The 12,165-nt window shown below is 41.1% G+C and overlaps 2 protein-coding genes across 8 annotated transcripts in view; one reads left to right on the plus strand and one right to left on the minus strand.

Annotated features, from left to right (window-relative positions):
• The window catches only part of WDR3 (WD repeat domain 3), a 39,807-nt gene extending 31,793 nt beyond the window's left edge, over positions 1-8,014 (plus strand). For all 5 annotated transcript variants that reach the window (XM_042253123.1, XM_042253125.1, XM_060401738.1 and 2 more), the window contains exons 22-27: positions 2,020-2,112; positions 2,553-2,600; positions 3,297-3,340; positions 4,999-5,127; positions 6,890-6,983; positions 7,278-8,014. In XM_042253123.1, coding sequence (XP_042109057.1) covers positions 2,020-2,112; positions 2,553-2,600; positions 3,297-3,340; positions 4,999-5,127; positions 6,890-6,983; positions 7,278-7,433 — 564 coding nt within the window. In that variant the 3' untranslated portion in view covers positions 7,434-8,014. The remainder of the gene's footprint in view (positions 1-2,019; positions 2,113-2,552; positions 2,601-3,296; positions 3,341-4,998; positions 5,128-6,889; positions 6,984-7,277) is intronic.
• The window catches only part of SPAG17 (sperm associated antigen 17), a 259,499-nt gene continuing 249,209 nt past the window's right edge, over positions 1,876-12,165 (minus strand). For all 3 annotated transcript variants that reach the window (XM_060401722.1, XM_060401717.1, XM_004002384.5), the window contains one exon: positions 1,876-2,062. The gene's annotated coding sequence lies outside the window, so the exon portion shown is untranslated. The remainder of the gene's footprint in view (positions 2,063-12,165) is intronic.

Below are 12,165 nucleotides of genomic sequence, written 5' to 3' on the forward strand. Positions count from 1 at the left end.
TGGGAAGTTTTCAGCCGTAATTTCTTCAAATACATTTTCAATCCCCTTTTCTCTTTCTTCCCCTTCTGGAGCTGTATTATGTGTAGATTGGCACACTTTATTATTATCCCATAGGTCTCTTATATTGCTTCCATTTCTTTTATTTGGTGTCCGTTGTCTTGATTGGGTGACTTCCATCTTCTTTTTTCCAGGTCACTTATTCTGCATTATTTATTCTGCTCTTATTGTGTTTAGTTCAGTTTTTGTCTCAAAAAATGAGTCTTCTTATTTTTTTTGGTTCCTCTTTATAATTGGTTGTTCCTTTAAGTTGGTGTCTGTTAGACTGAAGAGGTCTATTACTGTGGTCTTGCAGGGCAATTTACATGTGAGAACATCCGTGTGTAGTTGGTGTGGGTTTGATATTTTTGGTGCAAGGACTGTTTTTAGTGTGGATGCCTGTTGCCTCTTTCCTCAGCGTGTGCCGGCCATTATCCCCTTGATAGGAGAAGGCAATGGCACCCCACTCCAGTACTCCTGCCTGGAAAATCCCATGGACGGAGGAGCCTGGTAGGCTGCAGTCCATGGGGTCACGAAGAGTCGGACACGACTGAGCGACTTCACTTTGACTTTTCACTTTCATGCATTGGAGAAGGAAATGGCAACCCACTCCAGTGTTCTTGCCTGGAGAATCCGAGGGCTGGGGGAGCCTGGTGGGCTGCTGTCTGTGGGGTCGCACAAAGTCGGACATGACTGAGCGACTTAGCAGCAGCAGCAGCAGGGGGTGCACAGATGCAGCACTGGGTTCTCAGCGGCAGTGGCGGCTCAGGCGCACCCCTGGAGCACACAATGGGAGCAGAGGTGGCTGGCAGCCATTCCTGAAGCCTGGGGCATTGTGGCGACTCACTACCACTCCTGGAGCTCATGTAGGCAGTGTCCTACAGCCTGAGCGGTCCCTCAGAGGAAAAGGCTGTCGGGTGGACACCATGCCTCCCGTCGCACACTGCCACACAACAGCACCTGGCCTCTAAGGTGGCCAGGCTTCCTCTGCATGCACCTTCAGATGTGGTTGCACTAGACTCCAGACCCTCAAGACTGCGTTTGCACAGCCCACCCCAGTCTTCTTCCTGGGTATGATCTCTGAAGCCCGAGCTTCCACACCCAGCCCTCACATGCACCCGTGGACACACATCTCAGGCTGGGAGTGTAGAGGGGTGGCAGTGGCCCTCTGTGCAGGCCTCTCTCTATTCTAGCTGCTGCAAACCAGTTGCTGTATTCTCCGCTGAGGCTCTGAAGCTCTCCCTCTGTCCTGGCTGACTTCCTCCTAGTGAGGGGACTTCCCAGGGTGCAGGAACCTTTCCTCTTTCACAGCTCCCTCCCTGGGGTACAGGTCCCAACCCAGTTCCTTTCTCACTTTTGTCTTTTGTTCTACCCGGTTATGCTTATGTGGAGATTTTCTTGTTCTTTCAGAGGTCTAAAGTCTCCTACCAGTGTTCAGTAGATATTCTGAGAGAATAGTTCAGCATGTAGATGTATTTTTGATGTACTTGTGGGAGGAAGTGAGCTTCATGTTCTTCTACTCCGCCATCTTGATCACTGCCCCATATCTAATTTTTAAAAGATCCCAGCCAAATAGCCCTTTTGTGGCAAAAAGATTGATGAAATTTATAGACGGAGATCATAATCTCTGTTTTCCCCCCTTGTAACCAAGGACATGAACAGTGCTGAATCTCTTTAATCAGTGTGTGGCTTCTAAGAAAGGAAGGGTTGATCGCAAGTGTACCTGTCAGGTGTACCTGGGAGCTGCCCTGCTCAAGGTGTCCACTTGCAGTCTCACCTGAATTCACACTACTTAGTCTCCTTGTAAATTAAAAAACAAAAGCCAAAGACATCTTTGAATGCTGTTTGGGACGCTCTTGGCACATCTTTATTAAACTGATTCAAGCAGTTTAAGTTGACAGCTTTTCGTCAGGCCTTCCATCTGCAGTGTTGTGGGATGATGAGTGTATTGTGATGACTTCCATTCTTTGTCATTGTCTGTAGGCTGAGAGGATCATGGAGGCTATTGAGCTGTACCGAGAAGAAACTGCAAAAATGAGAGAACACAAAGCCATCTGTAAAGCTGCAGGGAAAGAGGTAAGACAGCTCATTAAGTTACATTCTGAGTAACATTTATTTATAGAGATAATTGCTGAGGGAAAAACATCATTTGTATAGATGTGATAGAATTGTTTCTAATTCAGACATTAGAAAGAAAGAATTGAGAAGCTCTATCTTAATAAAAAGCCAAGGATAGTTAATTTGAAATCAACGTGATTACTGTATTAAGTTGCAAACTCAGGTTCCTGCTTTAGTTTGGGAGGCTGGTGAGCCATTTTGGATTTCTAGATGAAATGCATTACCCACACTCATTCATAAGCCCTATTGAAACTTAAAATATATTCTTAAATAATAATTTGTTAGCATCAGTTTTTAGGGTCTCCTTCAGAACTATAAAATACTGTTATGACCCTGCCTGCGATAAGCACTATCAAAGGCTTATTTTTTAATGACTTGATTTAATCTTTTCTTCATAGGTTCCTCTTCCCATCAACCCCATCCTGATGGCTTATGGCAATATCTCTGTAAGTAGAATGTTTAATGGTTTCCCCCTTAAGGTTTAACCGCCATTCTAAGGTTAAATTTAGACAGGCACAAGAGAGGAAGTGAAGAGGCATTAGATTTGAGCATTGACATATTGGGAAATACTTTGTTGTTAAAAATCTCTGTTGAATGTTGGACTCCTTTAGGATATTTTGTGTTTCAAAAGGACTGTTTTAGTGTAACTTTCAAGTCGACTTTTCTGCTTGGACTGGACTGGTTTTTTTTGTTTTTGTTTTGCTGCTTATTTATGTTTAGTATCCAAAGTGCTCTCTGAAAATTCTGTTCATTGAAACTGAAGTTTTTGGACAGAAAGTTGTTACAAATCAGTCAGATAAAAGAGGAGAGAGGGAGAATCACGGGACAGTGTATACATACTTTAGTAATCTTTACTTACTCAAACTTTGCTTTCACCTTTCATCCATCACAACAGTAATACATGTCAGTGTCATTTTATAGACAAGAAACTGTCCTGACTTACAGATTGAAGGGAACATAGTTGGCAAGTGGCAGAGTCGGATTGTGAACCCAGATCTGACTCAGTCTAAGCCCATGCACGTATTGCCATTTTTAGAACATGGTTTCTCCTGGGAGAGATCCCTGGTTTTTAGAAGATAAAGATTAGAGAGCTTCAGTTAAGAAATAGAAGTATCACTAATGCTGTCACATTTCCATTCTAGCCTTCAGCTTATGTGTTGGAGATTTTTAAAGGAATCAAATCCAGGTGAGTGTCAGTGCATGGATTATTATAAGTTGGCAGCTAACACCATTTACTGAACGTGAGATAAGTACATTATAATTGATGATTAATTGATGGCTATTTTCCTTAGAGGGTTAACTATGTTAAAACTTGGATGGAAAATAATTCATTATAGTGTTCTTTTTGAATTAGAACGAGAAGGCTCACTAGAAGGCTCCTCCTAAAATAGGAAGGGAGATACTTTTAAGGACAAATGAAGGGCAGTGCTACTTTACATCATAGGTAATGAGATTATTTGCAATTCAGTCAGAGGTACCAACTATTAACATTTTTTGTTGTATATTTCCTTTGAATTATTTTCTGTGTACGTACAGAATTGAAATCATATGTATACATTTTTATATCCTGTCCTTTTTCACGGGATAGTTCCTGAGCATTTGCTCACCTTAGTAACATTCTTCAGAAACACATCATTGAATTAATTCAAAATATTCCATTGTACATATAGTTACTATTAGGTGTTGCATAAGGGTTTTGCTATTATTAATACTGCTTCACTGAACACCTTTACATATAAATCTTTGCCATCCTCACTGATTATTTTCTTAATGGTCCTAGCAGTCTGTTAACTAATTAATGGACATGAACTTTTCAAAGGTTTATGTTGCTTACTTTCCAGAGTGCCTGTAATGACTTTCACCAGGCTTTTCAAAAATCCTTTGCTGGTTTGAGAGGCAAAAAGTAGTATTGTATCATTTTCATTTTTAATTAGCAAGGTTAAAATTTCATTATATTTGTTGGCCATTTGTATTTTTTCCTGTGAATTTTTACTTTCCCATTCTTGTGCTTTATGGATGTTTTTCTTACTGGTTAAGAATTTTTTTTTTTTAATATCTTTTGTCATTTTTGGAATAATGTTTCTTATTTGTGATTTGTCTTTTGGTTTTATTTGAGTTTGACCTACTTAGTTATCATTTTTATAACAAATCACAATATCTGAGTATGTCCCATATAAGAATCAAATAGAACCTAAGATAATTAAACTTTGCTAGAGAAATGTAAAGTAGAATATAGATTGATGGAGGTAGGGTGCATGCATAGATGGGAAGACTCTGTGTTTAAAGATTCAGTTTTTCTTAAGCTAATCTATAGGTTTGTGATCCCAGTTGAAAGCCTCTTGAGAATTCTAATTGGAATCGATGGAATGATAATAGAACTAGCTCAAGAAAAGTAAACAAACCAACCCAGAACAAGAAAGAGATTAAAAAATGATAAAAACAACAACACTGAAACAGTACAGGATTGTCAGAATCAATCATCAAAACAGACTCTAAAGCCCTGAAGCAGACTCTGTCATATAAGAGGACTCAATAAATGGTAAAAGAAGTATCATTCAAAGATAGGAAATTCAATAAAAAGCTTTGAAGAAATGAGTTATCTGAAAGAAAGAAAGATTCTCCTACACTGCCATGGACCAAAATGCATCAAGTAGGTTAAAATACTGAATATAAGAAAAGTAAAACGTTGACAAGAGAGAGCCATCATAATGTAGATGGTGAATCTGGACGGGCAAGATCTACCGAAGTAAATAAAAGGAGAAGAAAAAACGGGAGGGGAAAAGACTTTTAAATTGACCATGTAAAGAAACGTGACATCTTTAACGTTTATTTCTCCCTCTCCAGCGAGCTGGAAGAATCCCTCCTCGTGCTGCCTTTCGCTTACGTCCCAGACATCCTCAGGCTCTTTAATGAATTCATCCAGCAGGGCTCCGACATTGAACTGCTGTGTAGGTGCCTCTTCTTTCTCCTCAGGTAACGTCCTTTCCCCAGAGAACATCATATGTCTCACGAGCCTAACTCCTCCAGGAGTGCCTCACCGGAAGCTCTCTCCATGCTTTGCAATTAAGAAACGTGACACTTCAGAGACTGTTAGGAATTGCAGTACTGCCCAACACAGACTCTCTCTTATCCTTTGGTGGTCAGTCTTGCTCCTAAAGTGCTGATAGTGATGACCCACCTCTTGAAGTAACAGGAGGTACTACGCTGCTCAGGGTGCTCAGGCAGGCAGAGGTCTCCAAGTTACAGTCTAAGGCAGTGGCCCTGGTTCTGCGTAGGGTGCTGAAAGGCCATCCCTGAATGACCAGTCTCCTTCAGTGGTGTTTCTTTTTTTAACTGTTGAGTTTAAACTAAATGGTTTGGTTTTGTTTCCATAACAGAATTTTAAGGAGTAGTCAGCTTATTTCCCAGGCCTCTACAAGTACAAATGGAAGAGCAGTGGCATATTTGGAGGGACCTAAGAAACATAACTGCTTCCCCGGTAGCTTGGATAGTAAAGGATCTGCCTGCAATGCAGGACACCTGGCTTCAGTCCCTGGGTTGTGAAGATGCCCTGGAGAAGGGAATGGCTACACATTCTGGTATTCTTGCCTGGGAAACCCCACGGACAGAGGGGCCTGGCAGGCTGCAGTCCATGGAATCACAGAGTCAGACACAACTGAGCAACTAAGCACCCAAGAAACATAAAGAAAATGTTCATTACATGATATTCTTAAATAGGAAGGATTTGTATTAAATATGTAACGGAGGAAAAATGTCTTTACAAAGGCTTAGTATATTCTTAGTGAAGGAAATGGCAGCCCACTCCAGTATTCTTGCCTGGAGAATCCCATGGACAGGGGGAGCCTGGTGGGCTGCACTCCATGGGGTCATGGAAAGTCAGACAGGACTGGGTGAATAGCACACACGCAGCCTACATTCTTATCTCCTGCTCTGCCCCCCAGTCTCCAGCTGTTGTATAAGAGAACAGGAATACTGGCAAACTTGAACATTCCTTAAAATGCTGTTAGGAAAATAGTAGAAACTGCTCAGCCAATACCAAGTAATTAAAAGAAAATGGTATACTTGGTAAATTGGCATTTTTTCATGAACCTTAACCCGTCATTCCTTTTTCTTTCTTTCATGATAGTAGCAAATGAAGATATACACGTTTACAGGGTATTTCTTACTGCTGTGGCATATGTTGAATCAGGGTTACTGATTACAGTATTATCAGGTTACACTGACTATTTCTAGCATTTTGGGGTTGTAGATGGGTGTAACTCGGAGGTAGACATGGCAGGTCATAGCTGTGAATGAGGGTGAGCATGGAAGTTAAAAAGCATTAAGTCATCCAGGGCATGTTGGTACTCTCAGTCAGAGTTTGATCATCTCTCTCTCTCTCTCTTTTTTTTTTGGCTGAAATATAAATCTTTGAGTTAGTGTTTCTTAGAAGGCTCATTTTCCCTCTGAAATCCCTATAGAATACTGTTGTTAAAAATCTGTGGCCACTTGATAGATTGCTGGGAAAAGTCAGCTTTTTAGATGTTAGGACACTAGGTTTTAAAAGTATTAGATAGAACTGAATCGTATGGAAGAAACATCTTTAGCATTTTTTTCTAGAAGCATTTCTATATTCCCATGATGGGTGAAATGATTTTTTTTTTCTTGCTTTGACATTTGTTTTGTTGCTGGTTCTAGGAGGTATAGCCAAAACCACTATTCTTTGTGACAATGCTTGGTGTTATTTTTCTATTAGGATTCACTTTGGCCAGATCACTAGCAACCAAATGCTTGTGCCAGTGATTGAAAAATTAAAGGAAACAACCATTTCAAAAGTCAGACAAGTCCGGGTAAGTATCTTAGTAGAGGTAGCCATAGAATAAGAAGGGGAAATCCTAGTGTATATGTGACTTACAAGTAGCATGGTGTGCTGTGCCCAGTCTTGGGTGATACTGACCTGACATACATACATATTTAAGATGAGGTTTTTATTGGAGCTGGTAGGCATAAGGAAAAAAGACAAGAAAAGACCTTAGGGAGGGATGGGTAACAACACTTGAAGCGTTGGTTCCTCTGACTCACGTATGTGACACTGAACTGAAGTGAGGGGAAGTTCACTTAATCTCTCTTCTATTCTTCCTCAGGATGTTATCGGCTTCAACATGGCAGGTCTCGATTATCTCAAGAGAGAATGTGAAGCGAAAAGTGAAGTTATGTTTTTTGCTGATGCTACCAGCCACTTGGAAGAAAAGAAGAGGAAGAGGAAAAAGAGGGAGAAGCTGATTTTAACAGTGACTTAGAACTGAAATGTGCCTTTTCCAACTTTTCCTTGAGAAGGACTTCCAAACTAAGCAGCAGTAGCATTGGTGTAATCTTTAAGATATCATGTTGCAGAGGATCACACGACGTGTTTCCCAGCTCTGCCTGTGACGTGTTTCCCAGCTCTGCCTGGAGGAATTTCAGCATAGCGGTGTCTTGGATTGAAACAGACTAGTTAAAAAATCTGTGCTCTGAATGGGGCGCCCTCTAAGAGGTGTGCCCTTTATAGTCTAGCAGGAAGCAGAGAACTTTTTAAATTAGGTATTGTTTCACTAAAGTTGAAACATTTCAGAATGTTTCCTTATTTATGTCAGAAGATTTGATGAGTAATTTGTTACCTCTCCAGATTAGGTTTTATAGCCCACTGAAACAATCAGGTGTGTAATTGATCACCCATAAAGGTAGTCTTGAACTTTCAGAGCTGAAAGGGACTGTAAAAGTTACATGAACCAGCCTCCTTAAACTTAACCTCTTATAGGTTGTTTTATCTGTATATGATGATCCTAATTGCTGTTTCTACTCCTCTAAGTACTTGTCTCTAATTAAAGAGCAGTCAAGCTGAGATACCTGGCTGTGCTTTTTGGGTGACTAATATGCTGTATATGTATCTTCCTGGTGGGGAGGTGATAGTGTTTTAGGAAAGGAAATTGACACAGACCTTTGGGGCTGGGCTTTTCTTTGTGAAAGTTTTAAAATCACTAACTGGGTCTCCCTGTTAGAAATCAGTGCAGAGTTTCCCTATCTTTTTGAGTCTGTTTAAGTAGTTTGTATGTTTCTATGAATTTGTCCATTTCATCTAAATTACTGTGTTGTAGTACTACCCTTTTCTTGCCAATTTCAGATGCAGTTCTTATCTCTCCTAAAGCAAACACGTCTAAGTGTTAAAACAGTCACTGAACTGAAGTAAGGAATTGAATAGTACTATTTTTTTTTTTTTTTAACAATGAGAGTAAAAAGAATTTAGGCATAGAGTTCCTGACACTTCACTGTGAAAAGGCAGGAGGATAGACAGTATGATGGATTCTAGGTGCCTTCCACTCTGAAGAATCAACCTTGGAGGCAGTTATTCCTTCCACCAGAAAGAGGAATTACTTAAAGTGTTTCTCAGTGACAAGTATAAATCACATTCACCCCAAGGAAATCTAGCTGAGCACCTAGGGCAGTAAGCAGGGAGACAGTGGTGTCTGTCACTGGGAGCTAGGGTTCCACTCACCCGTCTGTGCAGCCTTTCCAGGCCAGACGAGGCAGGAGCTCAGGAAGAAGCACCTGGTCTACAAACAGGCTTCCCCAGGGGCTCAGTGAACCCGCCTGCCGCTGCAGGAGGTGCAGGTTCCACCCCTGGGTTGGGAACATCCCCTGGAGGAGGAAATGGCTACCCATTGTAGTATTCTGGCCTGGAAAATTCCATGGACGGAGGAGTCTGGCAGGCTACAGTCTATGGGGTCACAAAGAGTCGGACACGACTGAGAATGCGCACACTGCAAACAGTATCTACAGTGCATCCCTTTCCTCGTAAGAGCCTGAGTTTTGAGATAAGACTAAGGCTCTTAAGGATAACATCACCTTATATTCTAAGTCCTGTCACTTTATTTCTGAGGTTATGGGATGGAAGCAGCTCTGATGTACACAGCAGTCACTGGCCCATCCCTTGTTAGGCCAAGTGCTAGCTGCCCTTGGATAATTCCTACCCTTGAAGCATAGGCTGGACCTGTTCACCTGCTTCTAAAGAATAGAATACAATAAATAGGTTATTCACACCCTGAATTCTGCTGTGCTCATGCTCTCTCAGATCTTCAACGCTCTAGTATACACAAGCTGCCTATCGTGAGATGCCCTGAGAGCAATCTCCCAACACCAGCTAGTAAGGGACTGAGGTCCTCCGTCTAACTGCCTGCAAGGAACTGCATCCTGCCAGTGACTGAGTGAGCTGAAAGCAGATTCACCCCTAGATGAGCCACAGTAACAACAGCTCTATCCCTGGATTCCTTACCCACACAAGCTAGGAGATCAGGAGTGTCTGTTGCTTTAAGTTACTGAGTTATAGAGAAATTTATAGCTCATTATCTTAAAGCAATAAGCATTCATGATGTCTGTTGATAACAACTGGAGTACTTACCACTGGCTCAGAGTAGAAACACAGAATATGTTACTTTTTCTGTTTGAGACACATACAATATAAAACTATATAATGATTCCAATATATACATAGGTAGAAAAGATTGGAAAGAAATAGATGAAAACATTTTCTGTCAGATATCACAGAATCTTTACAATAGGTGTTTAAAAGATACTCATTGTACTTACATAAATATCATTAACTGGTAATATGAAAAAAGAGGCATAAAGACGTACCATTTAAGACATTTCTATTAGGTACACTCATGTCATTACTTTTGATAGATTGGTGCCAACAGGCATTATGAATATTGGAAAGCTGTGCTGTAGTTTTCAAAATGGTCCAACTAGAGTTTCAGACTTCATCACTTTTTAGTTTAGGGTAACTTCTGAAAGTCATGGACTAGAACCAAGATAAACCACACCTTAACCAGTGGTTTCTAAAGAATGTTCCCAGACCTTTAGGGTCTGAAGACCCTTTTGAGAATAATCTGCATGGTCAAAAATATTTTAAAATGGTAAGTATAATAGTGTCCTCCAGAAATTCATGTCTACCTGAAACCTATAAATGTGACATTTGGAATTAGGGAGAAGGAAATGGCAGCCCACTCCAGTACTGCCTGGAGACTCCATGGACAGAGGAGCCTGCTACAGTCCATGGGGTCACAAAGAGTCAAACATGACTGACTATTTGGAATTAAGTTATTTATAAAACATTCTCTAACAAATAACCATGTGCAAAAATAGACAAAAAATGTATCAGTCCATTGGGTCACAAAGAGTCACACACATCTGAAGTGACTTATCACGCACACACAGGAAACTAATAGATTTTGGTACCAGGAAGTGAGGTGCTGCTTTAACAAATACCTAAAAATGTGGAAGTGGCTTTGGAATCAAGTAATGGGTGAAAGCTGAAGAAATTTTGAGCTGCATTATAGAAAAGTTCTATTATAGATTACCTTGAAAAGACTGCTGGTAGAAATAATAGATATTAAAAGCAATTTTGATAAAGGTTCAAAAGGAAGGGATGGGGACAGTAAAGAACACTTCAAGCATCTTAGAGAATTTCTGTATTGTGAACAGACTGTTGGTAGAAATATGAACCTGAAAGGTGTTTTTGGTAAGACCTCAGATGGAAACAAAGAACATGTTACTGGACAGTGGAGGAAGATAGATCCTTGTTACAATGTGGCAGAAAATTTGGCTGAATTGTCTTCTGCTTTTGGATAAAAAGTAGAACTTATAAACAATGAAGTTGTATTTTTAGTTGAAGTTTCCAACCAAAATATGGAAGATGTGTCCTGGTTTCTTACTGCTTCTAGTAAAATGCAAGAGGAAAGAGATAAATTGAGGAAGGAAACAGTCAGCAAAAAGGAACCTGAACATGATGATTTGGGAAATTCACAGCCTGTCCGTACTGTAAGATATGCTAAGGCATGCTCTGAAAAGTTTATCAAAGGTTTAACTGGAAAGCCTAGCGGAAAAACAGGTTTGTGACCAAGATGAGTACCGTCAGCCATCTCAGCAGAAGCCGGGAACAGAGGTGAGACTTCAGGAAAGACCTGTGGAGAGCCCTCATGCCTAACGGTTTGGACCCCTTTGACATCAGCGAAAACTTCCGAGAATGTTCTGTCAGCAGAAACACTGCCTGCTTGGCCTGGGGGACAGAGGCAGGAAATGAAGGGAGGCTGCCAGACTTCTGGGCTTCTATAAGCAGAAAGCGGGCTGCCCAGAGGATAATACTTTATCAGGCTAAGGACAAAGGGTGGGACCCAAAAGGCCTCTGAGGGCCCAAGGGTGGGGCTGGGGAAGCCCCTGGCCCAGAGCGCAGATCAAGACATAGGTGATTGTGTTCATACTCTGAAACCTCAGCAAATCTGCCCTGAGCATTGCAAACACTTAGCCTGGTGATTGCTTAATTCTTTGCATCTTCTCTTTTTAAAAGGGGAATGTCTTCTTATGTTATCCCACCATAGTATTTTGCAAGTTTCTGAGTTTCACAGGTCCCCAAATGGAGAGGACACCAGGATAGGTGAAGACTTTGGGGAGTGTTGGGATGGACTGAGTGTATTTTGCATGTGAGATGGATGTGAATTTTTGGGGACCAGAGGGTAAACTAAATTGAGTTTGTCCCCACAAAACGCTTATCTACCAGGGACCTATGAATGGGACCTTATTTATAAATAGGGTCTTTTAAGTATAAATTTATTTAATTGGAGGTTAATTACTTTACAATATTGTATTGGTTTTGCCATACATCAACATGAATCCGCCACGGGTATACACTTACAATCAAGTTAAGATGAAGCCTTATCTTATTCAAGTACATGCATGCCTGCAAAGTCGCTTCAGTCATGTCTGACTCTTTGTGACCCCATGGATTGTAGCCTGCCAGGCTCCTCTGTCTGTAGGATTCTCCAGCCAAGGAGAGTGGAGTGGATTGTCTTTTCCTTCTCCAGGGGATCTTCCTGATCCAGGGATCAAACCCACGTCTCTTGTGTCTCCTGCATTGGCAGATGGGTTCTTTACCACTAGAGCCACCTGGGAACCCCATTCAAGATTAGGGTAGCCCCTTCATCCAATGAGGAGCCCCTG

The sequence above is a fragment of the Ovis aries genome, chromosome 1, assembly GCF_016772045.2.
Source record: "Ovis aries strain OAR_USU_Benz2616 breed Rambouillet chromosome 1, ARS-UI_Ramb_v3.0, whole genome shotgun sequence".
Taxonomy (NCBI): domain Eukaryota; kingdom Metazoa; phylum Chordata; class Mammalia; order Artiodactyla; family Bovidae; genus Ovis; species Ovis aries.